Source organism: Chionomys nivalis, chromosome 3 (assembly GCF_950005125.1).
Source record: "Chionomys nivalis chromosome 3, mChiNiv1.1, whole genome shotgun sequence".
NCBI lineage: Eukaryota > Metazoa > Chordata > Mammalia > Rodentia > Cricetidae > Chionomys > Chionomys nivalis.
This window is the reverse complement of record NC_080088.1, coordinates 40,399,189-40,418,926: the sequence shown is the minus strand read 5'-3', so window position 1 is coordinate 40,418,926 and position 19,738 is coordinate 40,399,189. Positions and strand designations below refer to the sequence as shown.

At 46.9% G+C, this 19,738-nt stretch overlaps 1 protein-coding gene across 1 annotated transcript in view; it reads right to left on the bottom strand.

The window, feature by feature from the left end:
- Positions 1 to 19,738, bottom strand: part of Fstl1 (follistatin like 1) — a 57,996-nt gene that overhangs the window by 14,139 nt on the left and 24,119 nt on the right. Inside the window, exons 3-4 of the mRNA XM_057765971.1 lie at positions 4,667 to 4,771; positions 995 to 1,124 (exon numbers count right to left, since the gene is read on the bottom strand). Of these exons, the coding sequence (XP_057621954.1) occupies positions 995 to 1,124; positions 4,667 to 4,771 (235 nt within the window). The remainder of the gene's footprint in view (positions 1 to 994; positions 1,125 to 4,666; positions 4,772 to 19,738) is intronic.

Genomic DNA, 19,738 nt, shown 5'->3' with positions numbered 1-19,738 from the left:
TAAACTGTGAAGTCTTGCAACACTGACATCACTTTGTCTTAAATTCTTTTTTTTAAAATTAAGATTTGTTTATTTTTATTTTATGTGCATGGTGTTTTGCCTGTATCTATGTCTGTGCACTGTTGTGCATGCCTGGTATGTGCAAGTCAGAAGAGGGCATTGGATCTCCTGGAACTGGAGTTACAGTTGGTTGCTAGCTGCCATGTGGGTGCTGGGAACTGAACCCAGGACCTCTGGAAGAACAGCCAGTGCTCTTAACCACTGAGCCATCTCTCCAGTCCACCCGCCTTCCTTTTCTTTCTTGTAGGGTCTAAGGACTGGGATCCTTTCTGCCTGCAGACAGTGAATTACCTTTTTAAATTTATATTTCTTCCTGCTGGGTTGAGTGGTCCCTGAGATTTCAAAACTTCATGTAGAGATTAATTTTGTACAGGGGACAGAGAAGACTGGTGTCTGGGATAAATCTTCGTGTTTTTCCAGGGAAAGTTAAAGATGGAACGGCTGGGCAGGCTCTACGCTTGGAAAGGCCTGGTGACAAGCAACCATGCTTGGGAATCCATCTTTCCAACTGGTCACAATGATAAGAGGGGAAACAAGGGAAGCATATTAGCAGGCTAGAAAAGCCCACATTTTAAAAGCAGGAAAAGGAGAAACTGATCTACTTTTTCTAATAGCTGTGGAAGTCCTTTAAGGACCTTTTATCATTGTCGACTACTGATGCAGTCACCTTAAGAACCATTTTTACCCTTGTTGACTGTTGATACAGTCACCTTATTTATTCTCTGGCTGCAGGCGATGCTGAGAGCAGACCCTGGTCTGAAGCAGGAAGCAGAGGGGAAGGCCCTAGTCAGCCAGGTCAAACCTAGCAGGCTCCTGAAGGTCAGGAAGGAGCATCTCCAAATGGTTGTGTGGTCAGCCAGGCCACACTGCTCTGGTTTCCGTCTCTGTCTCCCTGTTACAAGCCCTGCCCTTTAGCGATGACAGCATGCATTACCTTTGCAGTGTCCATCATAATCCACCTGGATCTTGGATCCAGTGAGGCAGGCGTCTCTGTGAAGTTCACAGTGGTTGAGGTAGGTCTTCCCATTACTGCCGCATACAGGCCTCTTGTGAGGTTTGCATTGCTGAAACAGACGGGCGGGAGGATGTCTGTGCAGCCACGGAGGTGAGAACACGCACTCACACAGCCATCAACAGAGATGGAGCATGTATGCCACCAGGGCCCAGGGAACCCCAGATCTGGTCACCACCAGTAGTGACTCTACTCCACTTGATATAATTGGTACCCTATTACCTTGAGTTCTCCACGTCTCTCTGCCCATCCTGGTTCATTGCCAACTTGTGAGTACACAAACACCCTCCTGTGGCTGAAATACTTGATTGCACATATGTATCCCCAATGCAACAGCACAAAGAAGCTGTGTTTTCAGGAGATGAAGTCACCAGAGCTCCTTCCTCATGAACGAGTTATGAATTAAGGCCTTTGCAAAAGGGATTTCACACAGCATTGGACCCTTTGGCCCTTTTTCCATTTGCCATGTGAGAACGCTGTGTTCAACGGTTCCTTTGCAAGTGGAGACCAGGCCCTCACCAGACATTAAGTGAATTTGTTTTGATCTTGCATGCCACAGCCTCCAGCACTGTAAGAAGTATACGTCTATATGATTTAGAAAGTGCCCAGCTCAGGCATTTTGTTACGGAAACAGAAATGAACTAATCCTAGTTTCCATGACACAGAAGAGCAGAGCTGAGAGCTGGGAGCATGGAAACTCAATGCGCAAATGTACTCGTACAAGCACGCACACACAAACACCCACATATGCATGCACACACGCACACACACGTACACACAAACACACACATGCATGCACACGCACGCACGCACACACACACGTACACACAAATACACACACGCATGCACACACGCACACACACATCCACACACAACCTGATTTTTCCAGAGCCAAATATCAAGGATTTCATATTCTCCGCAGCGTTTGGGAGTCATTGAGCCTTTTGCCTAGTTTCACAACCACTGTTGTACGGCTGGCAGTGGGGGTGAAAGACAACAGGAAATCATTATGGACAGAAATATGGAATAAAGTTCATCTGGCTTGCAGGCCAGCTAGGGCTGCTAGAGGCACAGAGACAAGAGGACAGATGTTAAAACGGTTGCACGCCCTTCCTGAGCAGGAAAGAAGTCCCACCCCTCCATTTTATACATGAAGACACCCAAGGCAAAAAGGTGACCTTCATTTTTTCATCAGTTCACATTCACTATGGAGTGCTTGCTGTTTCGGGTGCTGGACAAAACCAACATGGGCTCATCTTTACAGCAATTCCTGGGAATTCGTTTGCTCAAAATCCCACGACTATCAGTGGACAAGCTGAGACTCTGCTCAGAGTCTGATTTATGCCACCACATGGTGGTCAGTGTCCTTCTGGTGCAGACGGCAGGGGTGAAGGGATCCTAGCAGGACCAGGTTTTAGGAAGTTGATACAATTTCCCTTCAGATAACAGGGTATTATCTACAGAAAAGCCCATTTCCAGGGTATGGAGCGGCTTGACAGAAGGGAGGACGGAAAAGTCCATGGCCTGTGTTATTTACATCCACATCAAGAATGAAAATTAAAGTCTTGCCTATTTCTCAGAGGCTCATTTTGACTTCCAAATGCCATTTAAAAACATAACTTCAAAGTCCACATCCTGTCTGATAATTTAAAAATTTGCATATCCTTTGACCCAGCAGGCCCCAGTGACCATCAGTTCTAAGAAATAAAGGGCATTGGCAAAAGGATGCTGTTGCTGTGGCAGCAAAGAGCCCGGAGAACCACTAACACACCGGTCGCCAAGGAAACGAGTGAATAAAGTTACATCACTAAATATTATTCGGTGCCTGACGAAAGGTCAAATCCGTGTTGATTCGAGAGGCGGCCACGGCACACCACAGCCTGCAGAGTACAAACGGATGTGTGGAAATAGTACTTTGTATAAAACAGGGGAAGGTTGGTGTTTAGAAACGCTGCTAACGCCAGCTACCTCAGACTAAGGAGAACCAAGATTTTGGTAGCACAAATGTCTAAACACCTACCTTATTTGAGACATAAAACAATTGATAATTTCTAATTTGAAGAAAATATTTTAAATTTAATACCATATTTAATTTCAATACACTTTACATATTAAATAACACTACAATGGGGTGACTGGGTAGATTTTTTTTTTAAATTTTTTAATTTTTTATTTTTTTGGATTTTAAGAAAGGGTTTCTCTGTAGTTTTGGAGCCTGTCCTGGAACTAGCTCTTGTACAGCAGGCTGGCCTCGAACTCACAAAGATCTGCCTGCCTCTGCTTCCCAAGTGCTGGGATTAAAGGCGTGTGCCAGATCGGGTGTGGCTACTTCCTGCTACACCATTGGTCAGTGGAATTAAAGACAGCTCAGCTTTGCCGTCATTGCCTCAAAGGACTAACACTAGATTCCTAAGGAAAGCTAAGAAGTTCTTGTTACTTCACACCTAGAAAGTCGAGCTTCAACCTCCAGGATGAGAAACAAACCAAAACCTCAAAAGACAGAAACTCTGACAGATTTGAAATTAGACACAAATGTTTAAGCATATCCTCTTCCGCGACTCATGTGACCTTCGGTCTACATTCCATGCTTCCTCACCTGTCACCTTGGTCTCTCAAGCCCATTTTCACCTTTGAGACTACACCCACCCTTATACCTCTTTACACTGCACAGCGGTCTAGAGCCACACAAGAGAACATGTGTTCTTTCTTTCTCTCTGAGTTTGCGTCACCTCTCTTTTTTTTTTCTTTTCTTTTTTTTTAAATATTTATTTATTATGTATACAATATTCTGTCTATATGGCTGAAGACCAGAAGTGGACACCAAACCCCATTACAGATGGTTGTGAGCCACCATGTGGTTGCTGGGAATTGAACTCAGGACCTTTGGAAGAGCAGGCAATGCTCTTAACCTCTGAGCCATCTCTCCAGCCCCGCGTCACCTCTCTTAAATATCACCTTCCAGGTCCACCTATTTTCTACAAACGCAATTTTTTCTTTAAGCTGAATAATGTTTCTTTGTGTATATGGACCACATTTTCAGCATCCGTTCATCTGCTGGCGGACATCTAAACTGGTTCCATTTCCAGATACATGTATCATATGTGCAAGCATACACACACACACACACACACACACACACACACACACGTATATAGGCCAGAGGTCCACACTAAGTATCGTCCTTAGTTCTCTGTATGATTTTCTGAGACAGAGTTCTCACTACGCCTGGAGCTCATGATTTGGCTAGAATGACCGATGGGTCAATGCTCTCTATGGATTTGTCCCTCGCCTCCAGTGCTGGGGTCTCAGACTACTGCTGCCACCTCAGGCATCTGTGTAGGTCCCAAGGTTCTGGACATAATATGGCAAGCATGTTTCCTGCTGAGCTAGCTCCCTAAACTTTTTTTTTTCAGTAAATGAAACGCTATCTCTTTTAAAATTTAATTTAAAAACCAGAAGTTTCACTCTTAACCCTAGGGGAAGTCTTCCTTGTGTTTTAGAAGAGATAAGTTGCACGTTTATAGAAATGACGGGATTTCTGGATGGAACTTTCCAGTCGCTGCCCCCCCCCCCACGCCCGCCATCAGGACCCACCTCAATGCAGAGGCACGTGGGCTCCCCCTTCTCTGTGACTGCACACTCCCGGCCAGCTCCACAGAACACATTGGCGCAGATCTTGGATTTGCTCCTCGGTTCTTCCTAAAACACAAATCACAAAGGGAGTCACATTGCTGAGACAAGCCCACTACGGGATGAAACAATGTTGCCCACGACCTTTCAGGCTTGGGACTTTGTCTCCCTGACGTTGTCCTCCACTAACCGGCACCAACCTCATAGGCATTGTTCTGGCTCAGGTTTGGGAACCCCAGATTGTTCCCCTAAGAGCAAAGCAAGAATGATTTTCTTGCTTTCTTCCTCATTTAAAAAAATGCACTGTGCATTTTGTGATAAAGCTTGCACTGTGCCAGGGCTGAGATACTAAGGGCTTTGGTCTCCTGAGCTCTGTGGCTCGCAGAGAGGAAGCACTTAGGACACATATATGAAAATGTCACAGTGGCAGCTCCAGGGAGCAACTGTGTATGAGAGAATCAGGAGAGACTTTCTGAAGATTCCACACCTTAACTAATTCTTTAAGGATGAGAAGACTAAGCCAGGAAGAAATGGCAACACCGAAGACGCATCCAGACATTTGAACACCAAGAGGTGTTCACAGCAATACCATCTCAAGGGGCAGGAAGAGGGTGGCGAAAAAGCGGATATGTTATTGTTTGATGTTCAGCCACTGTGCATGCTCAGGCTACCATATAAAGAGGACCAAAGCACCCCAAAGAGAGCAGAAGAGCCCACAAGCCTCTTGCTATTCAGACAGATGGAACAGAACTCCAAGGAAAGGAAGGTCTGTATGCCCATGAAAATGGGAGCTTTGATAGGCACGATTTGTTGGTGGCACATTCTTTTACTTCCTTTCCCATGTGGTAGAGGGCCAGCCCTCCATCTTTCACAACGTACCCTACAGTAGTGGTGTCTGAACAGAGAACGGGATTCGCTACAAGCTTCCCCGCCTAAGCCTACTGGGCTAGAGCTGGCTACAAAACAAAGATGGAAGAAGCCTACGAATGATTGGGGTTAAGACAAAGTCCATGCTTCTAGCTCTTGTCTACCGTGTCATCTAAAGAACTCAAACTCTCAAGTCTGTAGCAGAATATATCTTAACCGGAAAACCAAGAACAGGTCAAAAACAAACCAAAACAAACCCCCAAAAGAGTAGAGGTTTGAGAACCATGAGACAGGTTTAAAATAGCTGCTCTGCTGCCACCTGGAGGCTACTTTGCAAACTCCAGGCTTTTCTTTTCTCCCATAAACCAGCTTGCCTGCCATGCCCTATTCTCATTGGTCCATAGCTTATTTGCATTTTCACGTCTCATTGGTTTATACGCTGTGGCTAAACTCTACCCCCCTTTTTATGTTGCTAAGGAGAATTCAAAAAACCTGGCAAACAGTTAAGAAAAGAGGAAGTAATTCTCAAAGGTTGGAAGAATGGATTTAGATGTCTGTTTCCTAAACGGGGTGGGGTGGGGAGTGGGGTGGATAAAAGTTCAGACAGACAGGGCCCTCCGGTTTTGTGGGAGCTGGACCTCGGAGCATAAAGCAAAGCTAGAAGGAAGAAGAAAAGCTATTGCTGCTTGTTGTAAAATAACTCAGGTGCCTCTTCCCTTCTCTAACTCTTTAACCCGTGGGTCCATGAGCAAGGATGCACAAACGCACAGGACAGAGAGCCTGGGCAAGTGTCTGCACTTGAAATGTTCCCCGCGTGTCCCACATTAGTCTCTCTGATTCTTCTAGCCGCTTATTTCTTCATCTGCGGAACAGGAGTAAATAGATAGTCCAAAAGTGTGATCAATGGGAACAGCTTAGAAGACCAGCGTTCAGAGCACTTTGTCTCGTGTGTATGGTTATTGTGTATCTGTTGTGTCCTGGAGGGTGCACCAGCCAGGGTATGTGTGGGGTCTCTCTTTCCATCTGGTGAGTTCCAGGGATCAAACTCAGTTGCTAGGTTTGGCCACAAGTGCCTTTACCCACTGAGCTATCTTACCCCACCGCTTTTTGGTAAATAATACAAATAAAAGCTGTTCTGTGGAGGCTGAATTCAACTCAAGGCGTTTGCAGAATAGTTCTCAAAGCTACGTTTGGAGAATACCTTTTCCTTACACCCTAACAACTACTATTTGAAGAAGGCAATGAAAACTTGCAAAATGTTTCCATACACATGATTTCACCTTATTGCATGGCTATTATTAGCCCCATTTTACAAATGAGGAAATTGAGGCTCCAAAAGGTCCTAAAACCAAAGAGAGAGGACCTTGTATTCGGCGCTCGGGTGACTACTCACCTATTCATAAACACCTGGCATCCTGCAACGTGCCCAAGTACTGGTGATGCTACTTAAGCTCTATAAGTCCCTAATCGTGATGTCATGTCACCCCCATTTCACAGGTGAAGAAGCTGACCTTAGAGGCCCAGGGACAAAAAGCAACCGAGTTGGCGTTTCCTCCAACCAAAGGGAAGCAATTCTTCCATGTTTGGTTTATTTTTACATCCATATGACTTGGTTAGGGAACCATTAGGAGGGGTGAGGAGACGGGGCTGAGTGCATTAGGCATTGAGATCTGATACCCGACTCTCATATCCAATGTTCTTCTGAATCTGCCGTGGTCATGGTCATGAGCAGGGCAGTCTCTTGAAACCTGTTTCCTCGGGTGCAAACACGCAATACTGACGGATGGAAATGTGTTGAGAATTAGAACGGACAGGCTGTGTGCTATGCAACGGGAAGTGGCTATCACTGCAGTGGGTGGTTTGTTTTCAGTTTTCCCGCTGCACTGACATCACTGTCACCGCCCCATTCTTCCCTGTCCTCACTTACAGTGGGAAGGTATTGCTGAGGGCAAGACCGGCAGGATGAAAAATGCAAAGCCATCCGTCCCCTCCCCTCCCCCCAGTCCCTGGAGGGCCTTCGACGGAGCACAGCGATGGGGGGAGGGGCCCCAGTTACACAAGCCTTCTCTTTGCAGGTGACGTGTCTGTCAATAGGTGGCAATCTCTCTCTTTGTCTCACACAGCTCAGAGCCGCAATGCAGAAGAGCCTTCCTGGCCACTGCACCTCTACCCAGCTCCATCCTCCTAGTGAGAATTGCAGGAATGAGAGGGAAGAGGTAGGCAGACAGGGACTTGGGCAGAAGGAGCTGCCAGTCTGGGGAGGCCATCCCTCCTGGGGCACTCAGTGCCCTTCCTCTCCTCACTCACTGCTGTGCTTGACTGCAGAAATCAAGGTCAACGATGAAGGGCATTCTCCCTAGACATGCTGTCTCTGTGCTATTCAGGGCTGCCCTTTAAGCCCCAACATTTTTGGGAGCCAAAGTGTCAGAGCCAATTCCAAGGCTCCTGGAAAGTTCCTTGGGGTCAGAGCTTCTGCTGAGTGGCTGATTCCACTCGGAAAGTCTAAGGCAGTAACCTTAGTTAGGGGGCACAAAGGCCTGAAGCCACGGCCTGAAGGGCTGACGAGCTGCGGCTAACTCAGTACCTACAGCTAAGCAAAGCTCTGTAGACTTCTGTCCTCACCATCTGTTTGTGTGTCTTTCAGTTGCATGTAACAGATGCAGGGACGTTTGAGAGTCAGAAAAGCTCCATGCAGCAGCACCGGTGACAGGCAAGTCAGAGAAGGAACACAAGTTGACTGGGTTCCTGGGTCTCCATGGTCCCTTTTCTGGTAGGGCCGAGGGAGGGTACTGAGGGCAAAGGGGCCAGTTTTGAGGCCCGGTACAGGGATGGCATATAGAACTGTGGCACTGTCACCAATCATAGTGACTTTAGGGATAGTTAGCCACACTGGCTTTTGCAGGGTCACCGTGCAAGGTCTCCGGCATGTCTGTAAAGGTGTGAACAGACACTGGGCGTGACTGGAGGTGTGCTCTTGAAGCATGAACACCTAAACATAGCTTTAAAAGCCAACAAGCCATCTGAATGTGGAGTCATGTGCCTCTCATCCCAGCACCTGGGAGACTGAGGCGGGAAGACACTGAGGTCCCGAGTGGGCTACATAACATGATACTAAAGATACTAAAACAACAACAAATAAATCCCAAACTACAAAACAAAACCCTAAGCAACAGCAACAAAATGTCTGCCTTTCTCTTAGTTAGGGTTATTATTACTGTGATGAAACACCATGACCAAATGCAACTTGGAGAGGAAAGGGTTAATTCGGCTTAAACTTCCACATCACTGTTTATCCTCTAGGGTCAGAACAGGAGCCTGGAGGCAGGAACTGCTGCAGAGGCCACAGAGGGGTGCTGCTTACTGGCTAGCTCCTTAGGGCATGCTCAGTCTGCTTTCTTACAGAACCTAGGACCGCCAGCCCAGGGGTGTCACCTGCACATGAGCTGCTTTCCCTCCCCATCAATCACTAACTAAGAAAATGCCCCACAGGCTTGCCTACAGCCTGATCTATGGTTTCTCAATGAGGTTCCTTCCTCTCGGGTGACCTCAGCTTGTGTCTGGTTGACATGAACTAGCAGAGTCTCCAATGGGAAACCATCAGGAGTTCCAGCGTGGGTCTCTCTCTTCTGACCTGTCTCCATGCTGCTTTCTGGATGTGCATGGCGAGCTAGACTTGGAAGAGTTGGTCTCCTGGCTAATTTCCACCCCACACATCCCTCTTGGCAAACGAATGCCCAGCAGTTCCACCTTTTCCCAGTTGAAAACTTGCCCTGTCCGCTCAGGCATGTTAAAGCTGCTGCTTGCTTGCACAGCAATTTTTAAATCAATTTAAACTGAATTTTTTTTTTAATTTTGCATTTGTGGGTATGCATCCTGTGTGAGGGTTATGCTGTGGGTATTGGATCCCCTGGAGCTTGAGTTACAGGTGGTCATGAACCAGCAAACATGGGTGCTGGGAACTGAACTTTGGTCCTCTGAAGGGCAACAAGTCCTCTTAACCGCTGCTTGGAAATTTGATAGGCTTTTTTTTTTCTTTCTAAAAGAAGCCCAACTCTAGGTTCTTCCAGATTTGAAATCCGTGCCTGACTGTCCTCAGATGACACTAAACCCTGGCCTCCAGCTCTCAACTCCAGTCTCTTCCCAATGAACCACTTTCTCTGGCTACAAATTAAAGTCAAGAAACAGATCATCTTCAGCCCAAGGTTTTACAGACCTGAAATAGATTTTTTTTTTTTTTTTTGCCAGCAAAATGATAAGGGAGGTTATTTGTAAAACTGGTAGAGGTGATCCTGTCTTAGGGCCAAACAGCACAAAATACACATGGGAATGTTTCTAAAAAGCCTTGCAAAGTAAAGCAGTTTCTGCAGGAACCATGTGCACTGGCAAGGACGGAAGCTCATAAGCAAAGCCATAAATGTCAGCTTAATACATCGCTTCACTAATTGGAACTGGGTCAGCATCATCTTAGTTCTTCTCCCCTTCCCATCCCTCCCTCCCCCGCCTTCACTCCATCCTGCTTATGCCAAGGTAGATATCCGGCCCCATTTGCCACTGTCCTGTAGTAGAGCGGCTTGGTGCTGGGGACAAATGGGTCTACAGAACTGGCGAGACGGGGCCGGGGACACAGGGGTAAGGATGCTGGCTGCGCAGGCAGCCCTGCTGGAGTACAAGCCCATAGTAAAGCTGTAGACCGTGATGGAGAAAATGAGAGCTTTTCCAGCTGCTAGAATCTAACTGGAGCATCCATCACATGACCCCATGCAGTCTCTGCTCCCCTGCTTTGAGAAGGAATGGGCTAGTGCACCACCACGGACGGGAGGAGAGGAAGGGAGAGAGGCGCTCTACAACAGTAGTTCTGATTGGCTTGGCAGTCAACAAAGCATTTGTGCCAACTCCACGCTTAAGTGTCCTTTGCCTGTGTGTGTTCCCAGCGAACACCTTATGGGTTCTGAGAGGCCCAAAGCTTGACTGTCTGGTGGGGACTTCAATAAGAGCAGGCAACTGGGAATGCAAAATGGAGCCCAGGGTTCTGGGAGGGACCTGGCAAACAAAAGCCCCCAAACAGATGCTTAATTAGTATCCAGGGCAATCCAACTCTCCTTTTGTTTCATGGGTTCCTTCTTTAACAAGAGCTCTGGGCCTCTTGTCAGCCTGTCAGAGCCCTGCAGAATAGCCTATGCACATATGGCTTAGCTCAGGCAAGCACTAAGTGGCTTGCATAGTTGGGATGCCCACAGACCCCCTCTCAGGGAACAGCTTTCACGTTAAATGGCATTTGGGAATACAAAGTTTCAATTACACAAGACGAAAAGTTTCTGCAGACGATGCTTGCTTTTTTTTTTTTTTTAAATTTAAAACTGTAATGGGTGTTTTTAATTTGCCAAGAAAAGGGACCTTAAATCTTCTCGGGGCACGCACAAAATAGTAACTACATCCTAGAGGTAACAGGAGCTTGATTGTGTATGAATATAAAAACATTGGGCTGGAGAGATGGTTCAACCACTGAAAGCTAAGGCTCACAACCAAAGATAGGGATGCAAAAATCATCAAGTTGCTTACCTCAAGTACATACAATTTTTGTGTACCAGTCAAAGTTTAGAACGCCTGGGTGAAACGTCCAGGCACAGAACACTTCTTATCTATTCCAAATTATCCTAGTGGATTTGCACAAGAGATTCATTTTCATTCTTCAGATTCAGCCGAAGATTTGTCCACTTTAACAGCCAATATGGGGCATATACAGAGATCTCCAGGTTTCTTCAAATAAGGGAAGTAAACCATTTAAATGTATTTAAAATTAGAACTGTAGAAGGCCCACATTAGTTAGAGAATGGTGACGGGGCAGAGTGCGATTGCAGCCCACCTGCAGTCCCAGCGCTCGGGAGGCAGTTCAAGGCCAGCCTGGTCTACAGAGGGAGTTCCAGGACAGGGCCACATCTCGAAGACCCAGCTGGGTATGATGGTGAGCACACCTGTACCCCCAGTTCTGAGTGAGGAAGTCACCCAAGTCTAGGAGTTCCATGCTAGTTTAGAAAACAAAGGGACACTCTGCCTCAAAACAAGTACACAAAGGAAAAAAAACAACTAATCAAGATAACAGTCTGTGACCAGCATGGCATGAGGGATATAGAATATAGCAGTATGAGATGGGGCTTACGCCACTCCCTGCAGGATGGCAGGGTCTACCCAAAACCCTATGGACACCTGGAGAAACAAAGGATAAAGGATTGGGAGTACACAGAGACTGCTTCATGGGAAGAGGGTAGAAATATGTTTGAAAGACGTCTAGAACTTTCCAAAGAATATTGAGGTCTGGCAATATACTGGGTGTAGGGGAAGGAAGGGGTGAGCCTGGGAGCAGTGGAAGCCTTTGGTTTTGGGGGACCAGCAGGTAGAGGAAAGTCTGTCAGAGATATAGCTATGGCAAGAGGGTAGGGTGAGCACAAGGTAGGCAGGGACGAGTCAGGTATGGACGAGTCTAAGCAGATAGTAGGACATCCCACTGACAGCCAGAAATGGGGACAGATGCACATCTGGATGCCATCTGTGCAGGAACGAGGTCGGGGAAGAGGAGCTCAGACTCAGGAGGAGAGGGTGGGGTAGAGGTTGAGAGCAGGGGGAGGGGAGGAGGGATCAGAAGAAGGGTCCAGGGATTGCAGAGCGAGCGTGTGCCCACCAACCCACAGGGCGGTCAGAAAGGACACCTTTGCTCCAGGCAGACGCACTGGTGGGCCAGGTAACAGGGTCTGACCAAGCTCAGTCCGGATAGGGTAGCAGATTTCTCTGCCTGCCCACAGCCCAAGGGCTCTGAAGGGAAAACAGCCAAAAGAAAGTGGCAGAGGAAGATTCGGGAAACTGGGGAGAAGCCCAGCTTCCTGAGCACTTCAAAGAGTTCCAGAGATGGACACAATGGTGTGAGAAGTGGTCTGCTAAAAGTTAGGATGAGGCAGTGAGAGAATTGCAACTCTGAGCCATCACCATGAGACACACCTGAGGGAGGATCCTGCAAATGCGCCTCCCTCCAGTATGGTGTGACCCAGGGAAGAGGCTTAACGTCTTCAAGCCTCAGTTTACCAGTCTATGGTACGCAAGGGCTGGACATGATGCTCAGGTCCCTTGTATTGCTTGAGTTCCACTAACTAGTGTTATCATTCATAACGAGGATGATCCAAAGAAGGAGGAGGGTCTTTATCTATCTGTTGCTTTCATTGGTTAATTAATAAAGAAAACTGCTTGGCCTGATAGGGCAGAATTTAGATAGGCGGAGTAAACAGAACTGAATGCTGGGAGGAAAAAGGCAGGGAGACAGTCACCATGGCTCTCCTCTCCGAGATGGATGCAGGTTAAGAATATTCCCAGTAAGACACCACCTCATGGTGTTACATTCATTAGAAATGGGTTAATCAATATGTAAGAGTTAGCCAGTAAGAGGCTAGAGCTAATGGGCCAAGCAGTGTTTAAAAGAATACAATTTGTGTGTTGTTATTTCCGGGTGTAAAGCTAGCCATGCGGGAGCCAGGCGGGAACACAGCACGCCACTCTACACAACAATCCAAGGCCAGTCCCACGAGGGGCAGTGGCAGGTGATCTGAGGCCTTAGTGGGGAGGCAGAGAGATATGTCAATGCGGAGAGAGCTTGGGTGTGGAGTTTATTTAGTGAATATTGGGAATGGTATATAAGAGTAAGGGGTTATGGAGAAAGGGAGAGAAGAGGGTACAGAGAAAGAGGAGAGAGGAGGGAGGGAAGGGGAGAAGGTAGAGAGGCCGTAGTTACCTCTTTAGAAGATGGAAATGGGGGGCTGGAGAGGAGGCAGGAGGTCCCCCTTGCCCCTTGGTGGTGGGGAGGGAGAGATTAAAAGTGGGCGGTGCTTGTCTCTTAAAGGGGCAGGATACCCAGGTGACAGCAGATTACAACTAGCTCAAGCATTTACCACACCATGTGATCCTCCCAGTCATGTTTATCTTCCAAGAAAGCTCACTGTGATGCCTACACTAAGAGAAAGATTGTCCACAGACTTTTTGAGACAGGATCTCACTAAGTAGCCCTGATTTACCTCAAGCATGCTATGTATATGTCAGGGTTGGTACTGAACCAGCAGCAATCCTTCTGCCTCAGTCTCCAGGGTACTGGGATTACAGGTATGTCTGCCACACGCAGCTTGTGTACCCACCAGTTTGATGGCATTGCAAGGCTTTTGGCTGGAGGCATTAGAGTATGTTCCTAGAGTCTAAGGACTTGGTAAGAAATGCTTTTCTACTTTCTCCTGGATCACTCTAGACCAGTCGTGGGTTGCAACCCCTTTGGGGGTCAACTAATCCTTTCACAGGATTGACCAATCCTGCATATCAGATATTTACATTATGACTCATAATTTTGTGTTTGGGAGTCACCACAACACAAGGAACCAACTGTATTAAAAAGGGTTGAAGCATTAGGAGGCTGAGAACCACTGACCTAGAGGGGAATAGTGGGTACCAAGTAGGCGTAGTTCCCTAGGGAAGAGTCTGTTGGAACATTTTACTCCACTAGAACGCTACTAATAAAGTTTTAATTCTACTTATTTTGCCTTGTATGAAAAAAGAGTGGGGAGAAAGAGAAAATGGCTAACGGAAATTCCCTGGTAATTCAGAGGCCCCTTTCCTGCCAAGAACCTGTCACAGAAGTATGTCTGGTGCTGCCAGGCCTCACATCTACTCGGTATTCATGCTCTAATTATTTCCACATGCAGTTCAAGAAAAATGCCTCATCAAGAGTTTCTTTAAAAAAAAATTTCCCTCACACCTAAATCCCCAACACTCTCAACTCTGGGTGGAGAAGGCTCCAGCTCAGCTGGCTGAGCCATCCAGACAGCCAGTTTTAGAAGCATCCCCTGCAGCAAAAGCCACATCTGGACCTGCGACATCCCTGCTTGCTCCCAGCCCTCCCTCCATCCTGAGCAAACTGACCCTCCATCCCCCAGGCTTCCCCAGCCAGGAACCAATTAGCATCCGTTCTTCAGAATTCTGAGTGGAATGCAGAGTTCGCTATTCTGACTTGGTGGGAGGGAGTGGAACAGGGATACAACCAAGAGGCATCTTTCTCCATTAGCCAATTCCAGCAATAACTGGGAGGTGGCTGTTGGCAACACACACTTGCCAGGAAAGGAATGGGCTGTGGCAAAATAAGCACAGTAACTACCGGGATTGGGGAATAGGGAACTCTACTCCTCACCCCTATCTGTGGCTTAATTCCATTACCCCAATTTGCATATGGCTCCCCCTCTTAGTGTTCTACTGCCCTGAAGAGACACCACGAGACTCTTATGAAAGAAAGCATTTAAATGGAGGGCTCACTATTAATGGAGTTCCAGGGGTTTAGTCTATTATCATGGCAGGGAGCATGGTGGAAGGCATGCAGGGTGCTGGAGAAGCAGCTGACAGCAAGCAGCTAGAAAGACTCTGAAAACCCACCTTGAGACACACTTTCTACAACAAGATGACACTTCTTGGTCCTTCTAATCCTTTCAAACAGCAACTAAGCATTCAAATATAAAAGAGCCTGTGGGGGGCACTCTTTTTCAAACCACTCTGCTCCTCTATTCTCAAGAGAAGCCACTGTCCTGCAAAGTGGTTCCCATGCGGGTTGGCTGCCTGACTCGCAAACAACAGCCCTTACTTAGACACATCCACAAGGCATGGTCTTTCCCCCTCTCTGTGTGACTTTCCCTGTTTAACGTGGCCTTGGCATCCTTGACCTCATCACCGGGGATGCTCTTCTTTTCAGACTGTTCGACTGTGAAGAGTGCGGGTGTGTGGGGGGGGGGGAACGGGATACGGACCTGTGAATAGAGCAAGTGGCCAGGACAGGTTAAAAGCATAAATCTGGGCTCCTGAGGTTTTCCAAGTCCAAATGAGAGCTCATTATTACCCTTTGAGAATAATGGTGCTAGGAGATATTGCTGGATGCTTCTTTAGCCTTCAGATGGGCAGAGAATGTCCCACAAGACCAGCTTAGAAAACACTATCACCATCTGGGAAGTCTGATTTATGATCTAGCTTCCCTAAATTCTTTCTGTCCTTCAAGGTTTAGCTCGGGCCATGTTACTTCATCCTCAGAGAGCCTTTCTTTTTGATTGTTATAAACTCCTCCTTCCTCGTCTGACTTGTAATTCTCCCTTCTATGAACCCATTTTGATTATTATTTTTTTAAAAAAACAGTAATTGACTGTATATATATTTTCCTTCCAGCTGAGCTACAACCTTCTAGGTGACAAAAGTCAAGCTTTAGGATCATTTTGTAGGCCCTCGCATATCAGCCATGTCACTCAATCAACCTTTTAAGGAAGAGTTAAAGGGCTTAGGTCACATCACTCTGGGTTGCAGCAGGAAGACACAGTAACAGTGCTGATCCTCTCCTGGAACTGACCCAAGGGTGGAGTCTTCTGCAGAAAGAGACTGAAGACCCCACAAATCTCCACCAGACCATTAATATCCAGTCTGGAATTTTCCCAATCTGAGATTGTCTATGACCCACCATAGACACCCACAGGTGTGTCTATGGGCACGTGTGTGCTGATGAGGCAGCTCGAGAGGCAGTGGGTGGCAGAAATGACTTTCCGTGTCTATGATTCCTGTGTGCTCCAGCTGAGACATGCTGAACCAATAAGAAAGAGAGAAGGAAGGTGGACGGAGTCCGGTGGGACTGCAGGGCATATGTTCAGGCAGGATAAATGCAGCCTGACAGCCTGGTGGCCTAGTCAGAGAAGCAAGCGAGACATAATGAGAGAAAGAGTGGAGTGGGCTGGTTCCATGGGGCCGCTGTTTGGCAACCTCTTCCTAGGAACCCTGAGCCTTCATTATCCTAGGACGTAAAAGCAACTGGGCTGCTCAATAAACTGCTCTGTCCCTTTTGTGGCAGAACATTAGCGTCTCCTGGCTATTGGCAGAACATTTGAGTCTCCTGGCATCCAACTCAGGTTCACGGCAAGCCTGGTAATGGGCTGCAATTTACTGGAAAGAGAACTGGGAGGGAAGGCCCAGACTTAGCTGGACTTATGGAGGGTGTTTTCCCCGGGACTGGGTACTCTCAAAGGGATTGTGAGGCCCAACCAAGACAGAGACCTTCTGTCAATGGACTGGGAGACCTGGTATAGGGGGCAGCATGATGAGGCTTCGGTTTAAAAAGGGGACAGAGCTCCGAGACTGTTTTGGAGGATGTGTGGTTACAAAACAGCTGTCAAGATTCCAACATCCTGACAAAAATTTTTTTTCCTAGTCTAAAAGTGTCGAATGGGTTAAAACTTAGAAACTCCCAACTAAATGAAGTCTCCATATGTGTGTGGCTCAGGAGGGTTCTAGGAGACGCAGACAGATGTAATTAGAAGTGTGCAGACACTGTGTTGCCATGGAAACTGCTGGCCAGGAGAAACCTGGAGTCCCAGGAATAGTCTTCCCGGGAACTGCCGGAGGCAGGTGCTACTCCTCAGGCTTGCCTGCTTCCAGGCTCTTGGGTCTCTATCCCACCCTTCAGAGATGCTAAATGTGAGCCAATGGTTCCCTTGGTGTCATCCCAAGGAAGGGAGCTCCTTTTCTGTTTTATTACAGCCAGTGGCTCTGGGAAGACAAGTGATAAAGGACAAGCAGAATAGGGTCTGTGGGTGCGGCTTTCAGCCATCTATCCTATCCGTCGGGGCAACTTAAAGGGGCAGACAGCAGAACAAACCACGACCCTAATCACATTGATCATGAGGTCTACAGAGGGAGGAAGGGAGAGATTATTTTATAGATTAGGAACTCTACCTTGATGTCTGCGGGTCCCCAGAAACTCAGGTACAGATTTGAGGACTGGATTTCAATGGGACATACAGATACTAAAACACGCAACTGGAACTCCCTCTGTACTTAGGAGCAGTGAGAAACCTAAGAAATTACTACTCAGGACACGGGCTGCCTCTTGCGGCCCTGCATCCACAGCCATGATGCTGGGTAACTTGGGAGAGGGGCACCCATGTTTCTAAACCGTGGTCATTATAAATGCTCTCACCTGCTTCTCTAAAAAGGTAACCCCACTTCATACATTGTCACCAATGGAGCCTCCAAACTGCTTCCTGGCAGTAAAGGGGCCAGGAGTTAATCATTCCCAGCAGGGAGGCTTAATAAATCTCCCCAGAAGAGGGGACATTTCTTGGGGTACATTCTTAACACATTCCTTAACCAAAGCAGTGGCCCTGGGTTCCTGTGGTCAGGAAGTGCAGGGAAAGGTCAGGGTCCCTCGGGAGACCAGTAGAAATGACTATATTTTAGGCATAATAGAGCCAGGCTGAATACTATGAGCATCTGGTTCAGCCACAAGCACAGTTACAAAATTGAAGGCTATTCAGAGGGGAAGGCCCACCCAGGAAGCATCCTCTAGCAATGCCCCAACATTGCCAGTCCCAGCCATCTGTGTCTAGCAGGAGTCCTGATGGTTACAGCGGCCACGCCGCCGATGGCCCCCATCTCCAGTCTGGCTTTAGACTGGAAGCTACTGAGCTAATGTCCTCTTTTACCTGTACTCAGGCTCAGACTCTCGGACTGGAAAAGTGGGGTACAGATCTCCGCCAAGTTAGGGACTTCCCCAAGACTCCTGAGGTATGAAGGGCGCCTTAAGACGTACAAAGATCAATCTTTACCCATTGCTCTCTCTCTGCTCTGGCCATTCCCAGGATTTTAACAAGTCTGATTAGAGAAATGTCAGTCTTTCTAGAACAAATCAAGAGCTACATAAAACCAGCTCCTGTGGAGAAAGGTAAGACTCTAAACAGAAATGAATCTTTGAACAATCCTTATTTCTCCAAGGTGAAATGTGTAGACTCCATTTCTAAGAAAGTGAAAAACAAGAACAAAACAACAACAAAAACAGGCCAAATAACGAAGCAGTAAAATAACACACACACACACACACACGCGCGCGCGCTCACTTTCATTCTTTCTCCCCCAAACCATGCTGTATCCATGTGCTGGAGGCTCGAAGAAGAACAAAGTACAGTACATGTTTGAACAGCTCACAGATAGGTGAAGAGCGAACGTGTATGTGGGCTTTCAAGGAACAGAAACACAGCGGTCTAATAATGTTGACTCGAGACAACGCAAGGCCAATGCAATCTATGACTAAGTGAGGCTGTAGCTCAAATCCGAAATGACCTCCCACCTCAGGGTCCTGTTTCGAGTATTTTACCCTTGGCTTGTAGCACTGCTTTGAAGGTGATGGGGCCTTGATAAGGGCCTTTGACGATAAGGCCGTCCCTGCTCCATCTCTTCTCTGCTTCTTGGTTGGTGGCCATGTGATGAGAAGCCACAGGAGCACGCTCCCAGCACCAGGGACTTTGTCATTCCTGTCACCGTCTTTGCTGTCATAGACTGAACTCTCTGAAACTCTGACAGAGGAAGCCTATTCTCCCTGAGTTGTTGTTGGAATATTCTGATCTGTCAGGTTTGTTTGTTGGCCAGAAAAGCAACCAACGTAAGTGACAGTTGTCTGGAGAACTCTTAATGAACAAACCCGGAATACCAGCTTCAGACTCTTATCTATTAATACTACTAGCCACTTCTCTATAAAGCCAAAAGAAGTGTTTTGCAAAAACAAATAGAAGCAAAAAATTATTTTAAACCATATTTCCCAAATGTTACCCTTTCAATGTATTATTAGAAAAGCTTTTTAAAATATTAGAATATTAATATTAAATTAAATTAATGTAAAAAAATTTTTTTTCATACTGTCTTGACTTAATAATTGGCTTTTTTTTTTTCCAACATGGAGTTTCTCTGTGTAGCCTTAGGCTATCCTAAAATTACCTCTGTAGGCCAGGCTGGCCTCGAATTCACAGAGATCTGCTTGCCTCTACCTCCTGAGTGCTGGGATTAAAGGCGTGCACCACCAGTGCCTGGCTGTTAATTGTGTATTTTTTTTAAAAAAATAACTTTATGAACTTTCTTTTCTGACAGTTTCATACAGGAGCACAATGCATTCTGGTTTTCTTTTCCTTCCTTCTATCCTCTCCTCTCTGACACACTCCCGATTCCTTAAGTCCTTCCATGGAGGTCTTTTTGTTTTGCTTTGTGATCCACGTTTACTCAGGGTGAGCTGTGTGACTATGAGTTTGGAATTGTCTGCTGGAGCCTGAGAGGATCATGGGTAGATGAAGACAATGA